Source organism: Etheostoma spectabile, chromosome 2, assembly GCF_008692095.1.
Source record: "Etheostoma spectabile isolate EspeVRDwgs_2016 chromosome 2, UIUC_Espe_1.0, whole genome shotgun sequence".
Lineage (NCBI taxonomy): Eukaryota > Metazoa > Chordata > Actinopteri > Perciformes > Percidae > Etheostoma > Etheostoma spectabile.
The window spans coordinates 10,498,338-10,518,935 of record NC_045734.1 but is presented as its reverse complement, the minus strand read 5'-3'; the positions used below and the strand labels follow the sequence as shown (position 1 = coordinate 10,518,935).

Here is a 20,598-nt window from a genome sequence, read left to right as displayed (position 1 = left end):
TTACTTCTCCTCAATAGGCTTAGGTATTGTTTGGGTGTTTCTGAAATCGGTGCTAAAGCAACTTTTAAAACTGTGTCAGTGCCTGAACCAATACTTTTTAATAAAGTTAAAAAGAAGGGTACTAAACAACAGTCGGTGACATTAAAGAACGGCTTGTTTATTACAAAGTTCATAAGGTCAAAATTACAGATTTAATAATAATGTAATAACTATAACTTATAACAATAATTTATTTCACCAGTAAATTGCTGTTGAACGACAAAAACAACCACCAGATTGGAAAAGGGTATTTTACAATAACTTTGAATGCACCACGAGGCTACCTGTTTTAAGTGAACGCACCGTCTGTTTTGTTTATTCGCGACAACGGCAGCTGCTGCGCTGCAGAGCACACTGTTGCATCCCAAATTCTCTACAGTGAAATACAGTCACACTTTACACTGTTTTACGTTAGCTTTCAACATTTTAACTTTGTTTAACCCTCATGTTTTCAGTTTTTTATCACAAAAAAGGGGCCTTTGAAATAAGCACTGAAAATAACTTTGGAAAAGACATCAAAAAAAGCACCCACAACATTGAAAAAGTGACAAAAATGTCGGAAAAAGCAATGACAGTGTTTCATGGTTGATGGGAAGACAACACAAGGGTTAATCCGAGTGTAGTGTAAAGTCAGGCACCGAAATAAGGAACCAAAACTTTTGTTATTCAATCTCATTACCATTTACGTCGACACCGGCACCGCGTTTTGGTACCCAACACTACTTCCCAATCAGATCAGGGCCCATTTAAAAAAAAAAAAAAGTTTACAAATTGCAGATAAACAAACAGGGCTCATTCATGGGTCACAATGCTTAGCCTCAGACCAGCCTCAGACAGTGGTGCCTCAGTAAAACGTCCCTGAATAAATAAAGGTTAAATAAACTTGTTGTTTAAAGTGTTTAAATGCTGTCACAAATAATATATTTTGAAAAACAAACATGGATGTATGAAATGAAGTGTAAATGACAACAGTATTTTGCCTAAAAAACTATAGAGAGGGAGATTTTTAGCGTAGCCTGCAGATTCTCACTTCTTCTTCTTTTTGAGTTGCTTCAAGCAGTAGAGTAGTAGAAGAAAATCTTTTCTATTGTTCCACTCTATGAGACTAGCTGTGAAAATGACTAAATAGAATCTGGAGTATCATCTCCAGACAGAAGTAGAGGAAAGACTCTTCTTCTCACATTACCTACTGCTACATTGGCAAATGATTAGGCTGCTGAAAACATCTCATTATCAGTATTTATGAGGGAGTGCGCCAGCCTGGGTAATGACAGCTTTACTCCAAAGTGGCACTCTCTCTCTTCCCCTCTCTTTCGCTATGTGCACACACCCTCTCGCCCCTTCCTCCCACTCTCTGTCTTACACACACTCTGTTTATTTGTATGCCTACAGGAAAGATATAAATCATGCAGATATAGATAGATTCAGATACTGTAAATGTTATCTCTCTGTAGTACATTAATGCATTATTCTCTCCCTCTCTTACCCTGACCCTTCTTGCATGAGCCACTTTTAAAGAGAGCTTTTATTCCCTGCTATGTGTTTGAGAGCCTGTCTGAGTTTGCATGTGTGTGTTCTACCATACTGTATGTCTGTCTTTGTGAGAGACACTGTAAGTTTTAGGTTTTAAGATTTCAGACCTTTTTGCCAGACATCGTTTGGTTTTTGAGTTATAGTGTTTGGAAAGAAGATTGTATTTAGTCAGTGAGGGTCCCAGAATGTAACAAAAGTGTGTGGACATAGGTATGTGCATGTTAGTTTGCTTATTTCTTTACCACTAATTACATAACATCAGCTTCAGCAAGATTATTGTATGAAGCTGTATCCATGTCTAGCCCTGTCTCCAAAAAATGACGTTCCCATGCCATTCAACAAACCTGCATTCTCAATTACGTTTTGAGGGGAAAGTTTTTTTGTCCCGGATGACGTTTGTCTTTGACGTTTCACAAATATATTTATAATCAAAGTCTGCTTACGTACGAAACTGAAATACAATAATGAAAAGGAAAATGGCTGACTCTCTTCTTACCAACTCTATGTTCAGCAAACAAAAATTCTCGCAAAGACTGAGTCACAGATTGGTTACCCATGCTCACTGTTAACACTTACTGCCCCTTAAAGCAAATCTGTGATTTGTAATTTTGGGCTATATAAAAAAAAGAATTTGACATTGACATATTCTGTGTTTTAGTACAGCCAAACACAACTTTCAATAACATGTTTCTCTGTTAAATAAGAACAATAATAAAATTTGATTGCAGCTCATACATGCACTTCTGTCCTTTGACTATGAATATAATTATTATTTTACACATGTAAACTTGTCAACTAACATAAACATGAATACAGAACTATAAGAACACCTGTATTATTTGCTCAGCTACATTGGCATTCAAATGAGCACTTAGAAGCAAGAGTAAAGTGGCTTTATAGAAATAAATCAACGTTTTAGGAAACCTTTTTTTCACCATCCACACCACCATGCAACTCCAGCGTTTTTAGATGTATCTCAAAGCTCAGTTTTGTGTTAAAAAAACCTAAGTTTGGACAGAAAGCCAACAGAGATGAAAATATACTTTGTAAAATGAAATCGGCTTAGTGTAGACATTTACCACACTGATGATTACCATCCTCCTCAAGATCTGTCAAAATGTCAACTTCTTTGTTGGACGCTTCAGTTTTAACTTAGCAAACTTGTTAAAATTCTGGTTTCAGTCACTGATACATTCTATCTCTCCACTAATCATTTTTTTCATCTGTAGACCCAACCCGAGAGACAGAGGAGATTTCTTATTAGTTTGGATCCTGTTGCCTGAGGGGCCAGACAGCAATGAGATATTTGACCAAACAAAGAAACCCAATATTTCATCCATCGATTAGAAGGGCTGAGCACCATATTGGACACATAGGTGGCTACAAAGAAATTAAAAAGCCGCAACAAATAAATGGAAGAAATCAAAACTGGGGCATCTTAAATCTCTTTGTCTCTCCGCCACAAGTTGAGCGTCTGTTTTTTTTTTTGTATCCCACAGGTTGAGGGCGTGTTGGCTGCCAGAAGAGGAGGTCACAATAGTATACGTGTGTGGGCCATGAACCCAAGATCTCTCTAGAATGAAATTTGTGATTTTTTGGTGCTTATGAGTGATCTTCAGAGTACAGACCTTTAAACTTGTTTTATTTACAGCTGTGGTGTTTCTTTTGAGATCATGCTGTTTATTTCTCTCTTAAATTATTTGGATATCTGGGGTGTTTGATAGTTTGGGGCATCTCATGTGCATAAATCCAATCAGTATATACACTCAGTTGAGTTTATTAGATACACCTAGCTAAAACAAATGCAATCTAACACAAGAATCCTACAGTAAATCTTGCCCTAATGAATGTATATACTTTGTGTTTATGACTTGGGTACTTATTTAGTCAACATTGTAAATACTGCAGTGATAGCTCCTTCAACATTAGATTTCATCAGTGGACATGGCATCTCTTGTCTCGCACAATATACTGCACCTTGCTTACTAGCTAGGTAACTATTTGCTAGCTATGTTCCACACACAACCTGAAGTGTACCTGATGTGTTTTATCCAGTGACTGCCGGTCTTTTCATCAGCCAGGGAGCTAACAAACGAGACCTGTTGCTTGTGTGAGTACATCACCGTATGAAACACACAGGCGTCATAGCTTTAGTGAGAGAGAAAGTTATGTCACTTACACGACTTCCTGGTGTGTAGTTTTACAACAAACTGCGACTTACTTGACTTCCAAAATGATCTTTTAAATTTACTAACATCATATTATGTGTAATTCATGGCGCAATTCCAACAAGACCACAAAATTATTCCTCCTTTGCCTTTCACTACCATATTTATTTTTTCTAAATAAGGTTGCAAAATGGTTCACCGAAAAGGAAGGGACTTCGCCTCTCTATACGGTTGGTACTGTAATTTGATTACTACTAGAAAGGGTTTGTAATATCATTTAAATTGATTCCCTATGAAAAAGAGCCAACTAACGTTAGCTAGGCCCTGTCAGTGACTGAACAGGTATTGATATAACATGAACGAAAATGTTGTGTAGTTGAAATAATGCTAGTGTTAGCAAGCTAAGCTAGTAACACACCACTTAAGCTAACATGTCCCAGCAACGCCAGCTCTAAAATGTCAGTCAACCACTGCAGTGGAAAAAAGGCAAGAGGCTAAAAGCTTTAACACAAATATGTCCAAATTATTGTTTATGTCTCAAGTCAACTTAAGCATTTTTTGTTAAGTTACTAGACATTGATGACATTGATTATACATTATATGTAATCTGTACAAAGACTCTATTACTGTAGAGATGAACAGACACAACTTCACAGCTACCTTTCATAAAGTGGCAAAGCTTTCTTAATTTCATCTATATTTAACTTTGACAAGAGGGAATGAGCATGTTTGTGTTGTAAATACTAAGCGTGCAGGCTATAATATGAATTGGCTGCAACTGGATACATGTGACTAGGGGGCAAATGGATCTAATGGTAGTCTTAATGCTGGCCTTGAATAATGAGGCCTTTGTCTAATAAAACTGGATAGCCTCCAAATACCTATAGGGACCTCGGCTAGTTAGAGCAATAACAGTCTATCAAAAGAGAAAGCAAAGTGATTACTTAGAGGGTAATAAATACAAGGTCCATGCTGGGGAGGGACTAGGGGCGAGAGTAAGAGAGAACGAGACAGACAGAGAATGGGACAAAGAGAAAGACAGGAAAAGAGAAAGAAAAAGCTTAGATAAACTCTAGATCTCTTCAACTACTGTACTGTAGCAGAAATCTGGTCCAAAAGAAGATATATGCACAACCAGCATCCTAATACATAGCAAAAGCAAGCTATGGAAAAAACTCAGGTGGGTACGTGTGAACATTTTCAGGTCCTGAATCATTCAGGCCTTTGGCCTAGGTAACCTTGTAAATCTTTAAGAACTACAAGATAAGATAGTGTCCGTTGAGATAAAAATTAAAAGTGAACACAGTTAACTACAAATGCGTTTTAAATATGAGGACCTTGCTTATTGTACAGGTGACAGGTAAAAATCCAATGAAAATTGAGAATCAAAACGTATTATTTCAGGTAAAAACACATAGAGGTTTTTTTTGTCTCCAGGATACTTTGAAAGCTACTTTACACTGCACTTTGTTACTGTGTAAATTAGTGTAAAATAGTTTAACATTCAGGTGAAATGTGCTGCAAGAAAGAACCACCAAACAAAGAACACAATCAAAGCCACTGTGTGCATTTCTATGACAGCCAAGGGCAAACACGACACTTGTGAAAGAACACGGAGTTCTAAAGGAAATATTGTCCCTTATTCAAAATGACAAAATAGTTCAAGTTTGCATGTCAAGATTGTTGTGAATTTTTTAGCAACATTTAAAAACCAATCAAGTACGCTTTGATTGCTTAAACTGATGGAGCAAATAGGTAACCCTGGTTTTAACAATCACAGATATATACACATACAGGAACATGCACACACAGGAAAAAAATAAATAAATAAAAGGTTTTCACTGTCTTCCTCATTCCCAGCATGTCTTAAATGGTAGAGTAGTGCTGACCTGAAGCAACGGCTTTAGGGCCAGAGAACTGGACACAATAACACCACCATCAATTACAGCCCTGAGAGAGGAAAGAAAGAGTCCAATCAGAGAATTAGAAAGATGTGGGGCAGACAGGTGGATCGACAGCCTCAAGGCAGAGGGAGATGGTGGAAAAGGGGATGACAGAGAGGACAGAGGAGAGACAGACTGCTGGTCACCCCTCTAACTAAGTGACGGGATGAGGATAATAAAGAGTCAGTCACACAGAGTGAGCGGTGGCCTCAGAGGGGGGAGGGAGGGAGGGTTCAGAGCAGAGGGGTGACAGGAGTAAGAGATGGACTTCATCAAGACTGGTGCCTGATGGTCAGGGTTCAGACTCTTGCTCTGTTTCTGGCCCTCTGTCTTCAGGCCAAGGTGTGTGTGTGTGTGTGTGTGTGTGTGTGTGTGTGTGTGTGTGTGTGTGTGTGTGTGTGTCCGCCTATGTGTCTGTGTGTGCCCTAGCTCAATCTCCAATGACTGGTGAGCGATTCATTGCCCCCCACTAGAGTTGACCCAAGCCTTTCCACTGCAGGCCTTGATTCATTTTAGCTAATGCATTACTGGCGGAGCATTGCCGTCCGCTGTCTGCTGACTGGGCTGGACTGCCGAGCTGCACTGGGCTTTTCTTAAGATTTACCAGAGAGGCAGTACAGCCTTCATCGAAGCAGATCCAAAGGCTTAAGGGCTGTGCAATTAATTGATTTTAAATCGTGATTACAATTTTTGCTGTTAACAATCCCACAAACAGAGAGTTGAAAAAAAATGAATATTTTGCACATTACATTTTGCAAGTCAACTCTTACGTTGTCCTGTGTTCTGAATGGAGAAGAAAAGGCTCAAACAAGAAAAGAAATTTCACAGTCAAGGTGTTTTTACTTTTGATTTGTTTAACTGTGTCACTGTTTTAATTTCAATAATTAAGTCTTTCCAAAAGTCAATGAGTAACCGTGTAAAATGATGATTCTTTCCATAATCAAGAAGCCCTAAAAGGCATTTCTTCAACGTGGTCAGATTACACATACAAATTTTAACAATGAACCTTAACGCGCCATTCTTTGCTTGATTTTACATTTTACAAGTTTAGTTTGGGGTGAAAAAATGTGTTAGAGGGAATAGGGAATGACTATTAATGTATTCCTTTATCTTCTTCATTCAAAATACAAAAGAGCAAATTATTTTTAGATAATTTGGAACTTAACACATACACACACACACCCTTTATTACAGGGTCATAAAACCAGGATTCTCTTGATGTGGCTCGCTGTGCAAAGAGAAGGGGAGAGGAGATAGAGAGACAGAGCGTCAGACAGAGTAAGAAGAAGGGGGCGCTGGTCTGTCTTTCCTTGGGAACCAGACTGCTCCACCTAGCTGCCCATTAAAAACAGAATTCCCCCAAAAACTGTTTGTGTTGTCCGTCTAAATCTTCCAGGGTGCTGCTTACCAAAGCACAAGACAGTCACACCATGCCTGTCCTCTCTTTTCTGTCATGGCTAACATTCCCTTCCTTGTTGTGCCTGAGTCCTGTCTACTATCAACATGTGGCACATGTCCTTGACAAGTCAAGAGAATCCTTCACCATAGGAGTTGTGCAGCAGCGTCACCCATGCACCCCTTTGCCTCTCTTTCCCCCTTTTCTTCCTCATTCTGCCTCCACTCTTTTACTCTCCCTCTCTTAATATTGAGTTGCCGGGGCAAAATGGGGCCTGAGGAATCTAATAACTGTGACAGTGGGGCTTTTTTGGCATTGTTCCTGAAACTGTGCAGACACACACAGGGTTGTCTGCTGGCTCTAATGAAAGGTTAAATGAATAGGACAAAGTGACAGGAGGTACAATAAAGAAACAAGAAGGAGGAGAGAATGTGTGTGCAAGCATGTGTCTATGTCCCTGTGTGTGTGTCTCTGAGGCCAGCCGCCCTAGCTCAGGGAACAACGAGGACAGCGCCTCCACAGCGCCACAATATTCAAAACAGATTGGTCTGCGACAGTGTGTGTGTGTGTGTGTGTGTGTGTGTGTGTGTGTGTGTGTGTGTGTGACTCACTGGGACTTGGATGCTGAAGTGGAATTCCAGCATGGGGTTCTTTGATAAATGTTAAGGTCACTTGCAGAGGGTAGGGGTGGTAGCTGGATGGGGAAGAGAGGGCGGGAGAGCGGGTGCAGTGGGGGAGGAGGCAGAGGGAGTGACGAGGGGGGACGCATGTCTTGTCTTGTGCCTCTCTCTGCCTGTGCCTGGGTGGAATGTGGAGTCACATGAAAGAGGCCCTCTTTCTCTCTCCCTCTCTCTGAGACTCGTCTCTTGTGTCTGTTTCAAAAGCGCCACTGTCCCCCTCCTGACACACTACCTGTCAGCAGATTTCCCCTCAGCTCCAAAAACACACAGCCACAATCGTATGCACATAAGCATACACATACAGATGTGTCTTTCACACAGTTTAGTTTCCCTAAAACAGGAAAAGTGAACTAAGGCCCAAACAAACACACTAAATCCCATCAACTTTAGACTGCTTTAATTACTATGATTATCACTGTGAATAGAAACTTTGTCGCCAACAATCACAGGTTAGGACTTATAACATGTCATCCAGGTTTGTGGTGATGTATTGCATGGCACAATACAGATCAGTAGATGCAGCATAACAAATTAAACCTGGATATTAAAGATTGTGACATAGATTGAGACACTGACTGAGAGTTAAAGATGTAAATGTCACAGTCAAGTTTAATATGTGGCTAATATGTGGCATCCGATTGACAGAGGACGTTTTTATAAGATTGCATCCAATCATGACCTCACAACTTGTTGCCACTCACAACAAGATGTGAGTGGCCATGGATAGCTATAAAGCTTCTACTGGCTGACATCCCTGACTCTCAGGAAGGGCATATGGTTTGCTGATTTTTCTGATCTGATGCCTTTATCAGCAATAAGGCATCATTTGGCAGTGCCTTCTGAAACTGTTACACATCACAGATGTGAAAACAGTATGGCAGTATTTAGGCACAAACACAACTTTGTTAGTTAGGGAAAGAGCATGGTTTGGTTTAAAATGAGTACTAGAAAAATATTGTGGTTTGGGTAAAAATTACTATCTCATTAAGGACAGGGGACCTAGTCATGGTCACAGAAAGATCGTAGTCTTGGTGACATTATACCAATTTTGATAGTCGGTGGAAAACGGAGTGCGGACAGCAGTCTCCCATGGCAATGAACAACATTTTGTTGACCCATCCACCCACCACAACCTCCTCCCTATAGAGAGGTAAAGTCCCTCCCCATCCAGTGGAACACCACGGGACCTTAATTCGGAAAAATAATGTACAGTAGTGAATACGGATTTGAATTTAGCCATGGATAACAAATATGATGATCAACATCTAAAAGATAATTTTGCAACTCAAGAAAATTATAAAACTGTTGAAGTATTAGACTGTAAAAATACATAATTAGAAAGGATACAGACTTCAAAATGTCATGAGTGACGTCTCTCTGAAGCTTTGATGTCTGTGTTTCGTACCGGGATGTAAAGTTACTCACACAAGCAACAGGTCTTGCCCGTTCTTACGCTTCTCAGCTGATAAAACTTTGCTGGATAAAACACATTAGGTAAGATAATGTCACATGTGTTGTGGATACAGCTAAGCTTGCCAGCTAGCGAGGAAGCCGAGCATTAAGCAAGGTGACGTATTTTGTGGGAGACAAAAGATGTAGTTCACTGAGCAGTTTCACACAAAACTAAGTGGTACTGCAACAAACATATGACAAATTTTTTTTTTTCAATTGACGAGTGTCATATGTGTAATTCATTGCTCAAGTAAAAGAGGATATAAAAATAATTATTTTCTCTCCGTTTACTACCCTATATATTTTTTTACAAAATAAGGCTCCATGAGGTTCACCGGAAGGAGAGGGATTTTACCTTTCTATGCAGCTCTATGAAGACCAACTTCCTCCTTTTCTTCAGATGGACATGAGTCCGAATTCCTATGTTCACTAGAGGCCTGTGTCCCTTCAACATCATTTTAGGGGCATTTTCCGAGACTGATGCTGTTCGGAGTCTCACTTTTATATGCACAAATTCCACTGGAATTAGGGCTTTGACTTCAAACTTCATTATTCAAATATAATTTGAATATTCAAAATAAATAATGATAATCAAACAAATATTAGGCACCCTTTAATATTCAAACCTGTTATGGGCATTATTTTTGTAAATCTGTTGCGGGTACTCTGTTGAAGTTTAAAACTATTGGACCAGCCCAGAGCCACTCTGGATCTGCCATAACCAATCGCTAACGTTTAGTTGTGACGTCGGCTTAGTATTGCTACCGTTTGCCTTAGCGGTAGGAAAATCTAACTTTTCCCAAACCCCATGGCCACCAACGACACTCAAAAAGCAAACATGTTTTTTTCTTGGGCTTTAACTTCTGGATATTCGGCAGCGTTGCCACAACGAACCGAATGGCTTTGCTCCAGCTTTCTCTGCCTCCATTACGGAACTACAACTCAAACTAGTACACAACCTCAAAATCATTGTTCTCAGCCACTCGCTTTGTTTGCTGATTGGACCACCAAAGATTTGGCTGGATAAAACCCAAGAATACTGTATACCGCAAACCCAGACGTACTACTGAAGAAAAATGAAAATTGAGCAGAAGTATGCAGGGGGGCGGAGCCAGGCTTTTTTCACGTCTGGTGAAGTTGTGAATCGTGAGCTCATTAGCAAGGCTATTATTGGTCATCTGGGCTCCTGTAGGTGACGTTAGCGTCCTGGTTAGTGCCTTTTTTGTATACTAAAACAACGGCTTAGCCAATGCCTACAACAACCATGCCTGACGAGGAGTTTGAAATCTACACCCCTGTCTATTTGAAAAGCAACATGCGGCGCTACTTTGGGTTTCCACAGAAACAGGGAAATCACAAAATCACAAATAACAACAAAGCGATATGTAAAATATGTAGGACCTAAGTAGGACGAGGAGGAGGGGGAGGAGGGGGCGGAGGGTGAGGGATCGGGTGCGAGGCAGGCCAGAATCAACTCCATGCTATCGACTTCACGAGGCCTCCCCTATGACCGTCAAAATAGAGCGAAAGATTAGCTAACACAATTTGTTTGCGAAGGTATGAGGCCCATTAACGTGATATGATAAGAACCGTGGCTAAAACCTGTCGAAAGCATACTATGACTGTACTGCTTTTCCAGGGTCTGACTTTTAATAAATAAAAACAGTCGCGACAGAAACAGTGTGTTTTTCTTCTGAAAACATCATTGCCTGCCTATCGACATTGACTGATACACTGCCGTCTAGTGGACAGAACATATACAACCTAAGTTTTAACCAATATAATTCTTACTGAAGGTATTTAATGGTCAAACTATTATCAATAAATATTTGAATATATTCAAATATTATTAAACAAACAAACTTTGAATATGATTTTTTGACAAAAGTCAATGCCCTAATATGAACACATGAAAGCGTTCCAACGTACTTGAACGCACAAGGAGTTTTGTGCCCTGGATGTGCATCCCACAAATCTCCATCAACTGCAAGATGCTATCCTATCAATATGGGGCAACATTTCTAAAGAATGCTTTCAGCACCTTGTTGAATCAATGCCACGTTGAATTAAGGCAGTTCTGAAGGCGAAAGGGGGTCAAACACAATATTAGTAAGGTGTTCCTAATAATATGTATTATGTGGTTTCAGGGTTGTTAGCTACCACAGATTGGAGCAGCAGAAACACATCCTGTATAAAAATGCATGGCTTTATTACACTATTCTACACTATGTGGAAAAATAATTTTCTGTTCACTCTTTATTATGTAATAGCAAATTGTAAAAAACAGTTAAAACATACAGCCTACTGTACAGTGCATAGCAGATCGTTCTAAAGTTCAAAGTCCTCTCTGAACATTTTACAGAGTGGCTCAAATCTGTCATTTGTGTTGAATATCTGCTCTGAAAATGCTTTAATTTTTTATAATTTCTACCAATCAACACATTAAACAAAAGGTTTGTCTTTATGGAAGACAAATGGGACACTTGATGACTTGGGTCATCAACTAAGTACACAATGGCATTTATTGGTTAAAATATTCAACATATCCTTGCAATGCTCAATTGTGATACATTTATGCAATCATAGGAGTTTCCCCACACTCACTTACTTAATTCTGTCAGTGTACCAAAGCATGACTGAGAGTTCAGCCAACACTCAAATCTTATTCCAAAATAGTTATAGTTACTGTATATAAAATAAAGGTAACACACTGTGACCCTTCTTCTGTGAGCATATGTAGAGTCCACTAATGGACTTTATAAGATTGCCAAATCACTCCTGTGAAGTAATGTGTGCATAATGACATATTCATGTAACGTTTTTTGCCATTCAGGACAGACTCACTAATGCTTCCTGGTTTAAATTGCTATGGTATTCAGGCATGAGTTACAAGGTGTAAAGTTGTGTGTGTGTGTGTGTGTGTGTGTGTGTGTGTGTGTGTGTGTGTGTGTGTGTGTGTGTGTGTGTGTGTGTGTGTGTGTGTGTGTGTGTGTGTGTGTGTGTTTGTTTTTGTTTTTTCTCTTTCACACAGGAGTTGCTCTGTAATGGATTGTATGGCTAAACATGATGCTTCACTCTTTGCTGTAACACTAACAAGACACAAACGTATGACCTTAAGCACCAACTGCAGTAGGAGGGCGAAGGCCAGGCAATGCAAACTGGTCCTGTCTGGCCTTACACACTGCTAAGCAGGCCAACAACAAATCCACCAACCATGGCTGCTTGCATGAGGTTATCACAGGAAGGCCAGTGGTCGCCACACTGCCTATGACAATCACGGAAATAAAGGATTGGGAGGGTGAAGGAGCACCTCTTCTTATTGATGCCAGTGTACCTGAAACACAGATGGACAGCGATGCAAACTGTTGCAGAAGCGGTGGAACAAGGAGTGGGAGCCCAGATCTAGAGTCCTAAAAGCAGCCTGCCTCCCATTCCCATTGTTTCCAACATCTACCTGGTACACTGCCACAGTGTACATCATGCCACAATAAGACTAGGGCAGGAAAGGAGAGCATTGCATACAGGGAACAAGGCCACACTTGATCGTAGTTAAGTATCTCACTTGTCAGTTGCTGTGAGACGGTGAAAACTGGGCTATAGTACATTATAACATCCATATCTGCAACAAGTACTGAGGTTATTTGGCTTATCCTGATTGGCTGAACCAGTACGTAAATATTTAGAGCCCTGCCCCGCCAGAGTAAATAGACAAGCCTATAGACCCTGTTATGGTCCTACAAGCCACCATGGATGCATTTTTCTTATTGAACAGGTATTATAATTGCTTTTACCAAACAGTATTGAGTTACACTGTGTAACTAAATAAAGAGTACTATGGTGTACTGTGATAGAAGCCTGAAGAAGAAAATGTCTGGAATGAAGTGTGAAGTTTACTTGGTTCTTTCTTTGGACTGCACATAAACAGTTTTTAAATTAGAGAAATTGGGATTCAGAACCCCGAGGAATCATTTCAAAGGCTACTCAGGTAAAAATAACACTGTCAGGCAGAGTTACTAGCAAGGAACTAGACACTCAGTGCAATAATTCCAAAGTCAACATGCTACGTCTCAGTCCTCAGGAATTTTTCATGAGCCACCACTTATCTTGTCATATCAGATTTCTTCCACTAGCTTTTTTGGAGGGAAGAGAAAAGACACCTTTAGGGCAAATTATTCTCTTTTAATCATATCACTCCGTATGGCCTGAAGAGATCTTTCCATGCCTTTTGAGTCACTGAGGCATGGGCCACTAATGCACACACACCCACAAAAAAAGAAGGCACACAATCATACAAATAAACATCCACATATATAGTATATATTGAAACAGCAGCAGTTAGGTGTCTTTTTTTCTGAAAGCAAGAAATAAGACTCACGCAGGAAAATAAAAAATACAAGAAGAAATAAAGGAACAAAGTGGTGTCTAGAGTTTCCATCACAAGTGAAATCCCAGATTTTCTCACTCACTGTTCATGGAACAAAATCGAACAACTTTATTCTGGAGTACAGTCAGTGCAGGAGGGAGCCATAAAATATAAATTATACCACATAACCCTATACCTCCCAACTGAGCCATTTGGTTACAACTATACTTCTGTTCGTTACACAAGTCCAACGTCTCTATAGCGTCGACATAAGTTATATTCTAGCCCTGCTGAAGAACATATGGATTACAAGTGAAATGTAATTTCCCTTCCGATCGGACAGTTGCCACCCAGTGACACTGAAGTGTTTATTTTACACAGTTGCCGGTAATTAGTTCTGGACAGAATCAATTAAGGCCACCTCCAAATTACAGCTGAAAATGTAAGAATCATGACCGTGTCTAGTAGGAAGAAAGAAAAATGCAGCAGAGGGTGTATTTCTAACGGCTGAGTTGTGCAAAATGTGTTCTATCATTTCTCACTTTAAACAAATAAAGACAGAGGGAGTGTGTGGCTTCTGCACACACTGGGTGTGTTCGTATACTAAGACCAAAGTTTTCCTGATTCCTTCTTTAGGGAATATGATAGTGTTTGGATTTGCATGTGAAATAAAGCCCGTAGAAGAAAAAAAAAAAGACATACAAAATGTAACATGTGTAAGTACAAGTATCAGTTTACAGTTTAAACACAGCTTGTAGCACTGAGCCTGATTTAAATCTCATTAACTTGCCATTTCCAAGAGTGATCTGTATTCACACTACAGAGACAATACTATCATTTAGCAGATTATAAACTGTTAGAGATACAAGAAGTACAAGACTAAACACGTCTTAAATGCTAATGTGGTAACAGCTGTTAACCCTATTCAGACTTATTCTGCTATTTATTTCTCTTTTTTTCACAGGAACACAGACTGAATTTCATAGTGTATTCAGAGGAAACTGGAGAGTTTTCATGAGTGTAAGTGTGTAAAGATTTAATTTCTTACTTTGTGTGCTGAGGTACAAAAAATATAATTATGTCTACTATATACATATTGTTTTAAATCAAGTATGTCTCATGCTGTGCTCTTTATTAAATTAGGACTCCTGCCATCCAATTTGTTTAAACATTTCACAGTGTCTCTGTTTAGTCGCTGAAGCCTGTAGCTTTGGTTACAGAGATTTTCATTTCAAGCCACCACTAGGTATATGACCCCACTCCCCCTCTCAAAATATTACCTTTTCTGCCACTGCCAAGACACACTATCAGTCACTCGAGAGATTATTGAGGCTAAGGACAGATGGAGAGGAGCAGAGCTGTATGGGTGTAGCAGTGACCAACTCCTGGATAAAGAATAACACTACAAGAATGTTGCTTTGATGTTGTTGAGGCTGAATATCTATAACTGCTAGCACGAGTGAAAGTGCATATGTCCCTTCATCTAAAATAAATGTTTGTTTTTTTCTGCCTGCTCTGCCCTTACACACATTTCCTTTCACCCGTGCATTGCTGGGGTTAAGCTTTTAACATTAGAGCGCAGCCTCTTCATGACTACAATTGTACAGAAAAAGCATCTGAACAGGAAGGTCAAGTAGTGATTATCTCCCTCAATTAATCACATAAATATGGAAATAAGCAAGTACACAAATGAAAAGAACGGAGAGCGGCGAAATATATAAATGTAGCAAATGGGATATCAATAGATCCTTTATACAATTAGCACCCATTCTTTTCAAATAAAGAGGCATGGAGTGAGAAAGTATAAAGAGCAGGGGAAATAGAGAGGATGGAGTAGAGGGAGAAGAGGAGGAAAGAGTTCTCGATGTGAGCAGTAATCAGAGGAAGCCAGCAGGGGGGACAGGGAGGGTTGGAGGGGTCAGAGCGAAGCACCACTAAGCAGCCTTTCTCTTCATTAGCAGCCTCTCTAAGGGGGGCGTCACAGGCCTACCTGTCCAGCAGATTATTGAACCGACTAACCAGTGGCTCCCACCCCACACACACACACTCTCACACACTCACCCCTCTCTGATTCCCACAGACCCAGAGGAATCACGACCTAGCTGCAGCCTCGCTGACACTTTAACTTTTACTTTAACCTCACGTAGCAGCACTAAAGGCTGAATCCACCCAGTGCATAACGAGCATATTTACCTCGACATTTTCACCATTATTTTATATGAACTTTTGTTCCAACTTTTTTTTTTTTTTTTGAAGTTCATGTACTTTCCTGCAGCAACACACCAGCACGTTTTCTCTGCCAATAACTTTGAGAATGTAAACGGTGTATAATTATCCAACACACAAGATAGAGACAGAGAGAAACAGAAAAACACACATAAAAAGAAATACTGGCATTTTAGCTTGTGTGAGTTGTGTAGTAAAGGAAATTTGACTTGTACAGATCCCGGACTGGTCTGGCAGGGAGAAAGCAGCATGGAGATAAAAGTAATGAAATGACACTCCAGGAATGTAAATTGGCATTCTTCAGTGTAGAAGCAGCACCAGCTCAGGCTCATGAAACATCCCTGACACACACTCAGACCAGGCCAAAATAGTGTGCTACACATTAATCTCACACACATCTCACTGATGAAAGTGTGAAGGTACTTTTGTGCTGCGTTTAAGTGGAGCCATTCATCTCAATCTCTCTCTCTCTGTTTCTCTTTTTCTACCCCTCTCCCTCCGTCTTCCCTGTCTCCTAAAGCATTCAGATATGTCCACGCAGAAATGTCTTACACTGACATGAAATGCCTCTGTGTACTTCTGTTTGTGTTTCAGGTTGGCCAAGTGTTCACTGCGTATTCCTTTAGAGGTACCGTAGCACATAACCAGTCAACGAAACAAGTGTATTTAGCAACAAAACAACAAAAAGAAGTCAGATCACAGTGTTGTTCAGCTCCAATAAACAGCATTGTTAAAAGCAACAATATAATGACTTAAAGCTTTTGTTTGCATTGACATCTAACACAGCCAAATGTGTCACTCTAGACACACTCTAAAAAGACTTCCACAAACAGACCAAATATTAACTGAAACAAAACAGTGAATATTTCAAGAAATCCATAAAACGTATAGCACACACTACAGGACGGAATTCTGCAGAAAGGTGAAGCAGGATTTTCAGCAGAGGGATTTTAGGCCCGAAAAATAACTTGAGAAATGTTGCTGCCAGCTATGAAATGAAGCCTGATCACATTTATGGATGTAAACACAGGAAACATATGTATATCAACCCTGTTTTAATGTGTTTGCTAAGGACATTGCATTAAATTGCATTGAGTTGTAGCTTTCAGTGGTTGCATGCGTTTGTAAATGTGAAGGCCCAAATCTACAGGTAGCACAAAGTGGCTTACAACATAAATAAAATGTAAATAAAATAAACAAAATGTTTACACTGTATCTGGAGTTAAAGATTTGCCCTTAACGTCTTGTAGCCTAAAGGTTTTAAAAGAATGGGGAGCAGAGAACACTTTCAAGATGTGACGAAAACAAACTATATTAAGTGACTGAAGTAATAATTCGTTGACTTGGGATGTCACTGTTTGTAGCTTTTATTTCTGATTATGGCCTTAATATGCTCCAAAATGCTAATGCTTGGTTGATTTTGTAAAACAAATGAGAGGAAAGGAAAGAAAAAGATCAAGCACTAGCAAAATTAATTCTTTTTTCTTTTAAATGCAGACAAATACGCAAATGACGTCATATAAATCAGAAAGTGTGGAACATAAAGTTACTCCTTAAGACTTTGTTTACTTTGCATCTGCTCTGATGAGTTCAGATGTCGGACCAGCACTGAAGTTGTAAAAAAAAAAAGACACAAATTCCATAATGTGTTCTTGTGGTGTGTCTCATCTTGATAACTTAAGTAAGTACGAGCTGAAAAATCATATTTACCATTGCTGCATGTTGTTTCTGACAGACCCCGGGGCTCCTGGCACTTTTCAAAGTTGGCGTCCTCAAAAAAGTCTGATTTCGCCCTCAAGTGGGGAACTTTCTCCTCTTCAGTGCTGCACGCTGTTTGAGGTGCTTCACCGTCGGTGTTGCTTTCACAAACGTATCTTTGCCGTTTATCACAGTTTTTAGTATAGCCTACAACACGGGAAAACTGTCACTCTTTTTTTTTATCCCGAAGAGAGAATCAGTGAGAAAAACGTCTTCAATGAGAAAAACGCGCGGCAGGACGTTTGGAAACGCGTCGGTCTCACTGAGAGGAACGCACGAGCACGACACTCTGTCCCCTCTTCTTTTCCAAAACCGTAAACTGAAGAAGTCAAGGCAACAGTAGGGATAGCTGACACGCAGAAGCTGTGTTGTAACGGCTTGTCCTACCTTGAGAAAAACGCTTAAAAAAACGCTTAAAAAACGCCTTCCTACACTCCCCCGATGATTTCCTTCTGCAGAGTCAGCGCAGTGCGCCGAGGAGAGCTGCGGACAGTCCGGGCTGGAGAGAAGGTGGCTGTGAATTCAGTGCTTCACACGCCGTGTAGGACTGTAACCCGAGTGATTGTGGGTCGAGAGAGTTTCTGTGCCCGATGAGCTGATTTACGACGCTGTGTCAAGGGAAAGAGTCGCATCTTTGTGCGACAAAAAAAGTGCCAAAAACCATCAATAAATCGGTAAAGAGGGGCGCATTTACGAGGATTATTTTCTCTCTGGTGTTTATAGGTGCAGATGTATTGTAGTCAAAATAATCTGTAGCCTATTTTAAACAAAATCCCTTTCTAAGAAAATCTAGGCTATCAATTGCAGCCAAACAGGAAATGAATAATACAAAATAAAAACAAATGTTTTTGAATTGTCTTGCCATCTTTTAAACAGTGTGTCAACTTTTGCGGGGTACAACAAGCTGCATTTCATTAAAGCAAACTTTCACTTTTTTTCACTTCTCTCCCCTCGCGGGTACAGCGCCCGCCTCATGCGCTTGCACACACGCACACGTGTTTCAGGCAGCTGGAAATACTGCAGGGATGTGACACTGATGATTTCCTAAGTCTTGTCCCTCACATCCCGCAGAAGTGGTCGCGCTCATTAAAGTTTCATATTGTGCACTTGTTTTTAGGAGGATTTGCTCAACATCTGACTGAGACATCTCAAGAGTGAAGAGTTAAAGGAGCGAGGGGTGTGTGTGTGTGTGTGTTTAAGGATAGAGTGGAGCAAAAAGAGAGACATACAGTACAGCGGTCCTCAGAGTGGCTGCCTGCCTCATGCAGTCTGGCTCCTCCACTGGGGTGAGAGGCAGCAGAATCCCAGTCAAGCGTCTGGAAGCCCCACTTGCATGTTTGGTCAAGGGGTAAATAATAGATCAGGGATTAGGCTTGTGTAGAATTCATTCCAGGGTAACAAGCTACTGAGGTCCCAGGATATGCATATTCATTCCTTGGCCAAGGCCGTGGGAGAGTGAGGACCATATGCCATGTTTGTCAGAAGGCTTACATCGCTAATTAAACGAGATATTACATACTTATAAGAGCAACAAAACAAAAAGCATTTAAAGGACTGTCCAGGAAAAAAAAAAAAAAGTGACTGATGGACTTCCAATGCTTTGATGTTGCTTTATCTTGACTCAGGAAGTGTTTTCTACTCAGCAGTGTCGATTAACCATATGACGCAGGGGGCTGTTAGCATGTTGCCAAACTATCAGATGAAAAATCTCTGTTCCAATAATCACAAAAAGTGTGATAGCATAGTTATGATAGCGGGTGTGTGGATAGTCATATTGGGCATACTGTTTTTTCAGCTTCAAACTATTTCATTAGGTTATAATTGTCGGAACAATTGTGCTTCTGTAGTGTAGAGTGGGCTGTATGAGCAGGGTCCAACAGCCCATGCTCTTATTATGGTAAAACAAAAAGTTCATTTAGAAATGTAATGTGTTGAAAGAGGTAGAGATCTAAGCCCAGGTACAGGGTAGAATGTGTAAGGGGCAACATTATATTTACTCTAGTTTGCAACAGCAATTACATGTAAAAAATAAAAAATAAAAAATAATTGTATTTTAAGCAAATAAGTGTATGAGTGAGTGTATAACCCTCAAATTGTTCATACAAAAGGTATCTACAAAGTGTTTATTGACAAAGTATTTTATTTGTTTTTGCTCATAGCAACTGATGCACGATTCATGTTTTCTATGATTATGTTTAGGTCATTTGTTACATTAAGTTTGGGAAAATTTGGGTCTTAATTAAACAAAAGTCAACACAAAGTTAAAGCATAAGACATGTTTAATGTGTTAACATTTAACCGCAGCCATGATCTTAAAGCATCACTAGAGACTTTTTGTACCTTGAAATTATGTTTCCAAAATCGTTTCAGTCGTTCATCAACTCGTAACAAAGTGATTGGCGCTGCTGCATTCGCTTTGCGGCTCTCTACCGGCTATAACCGCATAATACATGTTTGCCAGACCGGGTAGCGGATCTGTAGTTCGAATCAGGGACAATTCCGCTTCCAGCCTGTAGGGGGACTGAAGCAGGAAAAGTTACATAGTGTTGCTTTAACTAAACCTTTACCAAAATGCTAGTCTCCCATTGCCAGACCTATGTCCACAGCGCTGTAAAGTGGGTCTGGTTACACCGCAGATACATTCTGGTATAGGAGAAAAAAACTTGTTTGCATTTCTTTAAACCAATCACATACAATCGTGCTGAGTTCTGGACACAACGACAGTGGCTTTGCAAAATAACCTTGAGAAGGAACATGTTTAGTGGAACATTTGCAGCCTGCAAAAGAAAACGCTACATAATATGTGAACGTAAGTTGTTCACACAATACAGTAATATGAGCTATTTAAATTAGTCACATGGTTAAACATTACTTACCTTCTGGTTCTATATCTGTGATGGTGTGACATGCTGACATGCATTTTGCTTTAGACATCAAAGTGACACCTATTGTACATGTAAATGTTAGTTTTGAATATGATACAACAAAAATCCTAACTAGGTATTGGTGAATTTAAGACATTTAATAAAACTAATCATCA

The 20,598-nt window shown here is 39.9% G+C and overlaps 1 protein-coding gene across 1 annotated transcript in view; it reads right to left on the bottom strand.

Annotated features, from left to right (window-relative positions):
• The window catches only part of bnc2 (basonuclin zinc finger protein 2), a gene marked incomplete in the record, with an annotated part of 164,597 nt that extends 146,224 nt beyond the window's left edge, over nt 1–18,373 (bottom strand). Inside the window, 1 exon segment of the mRNA XM_032535139.1 lies at nt 17,511–18,373. Coding sequence (XP_032391030.1) covers nt 17,511–17,513 — 3 coding nt within the window.
• Between the last annotated feature and the right edge of the window lie 2,225 nt (nt 18,374–20,598).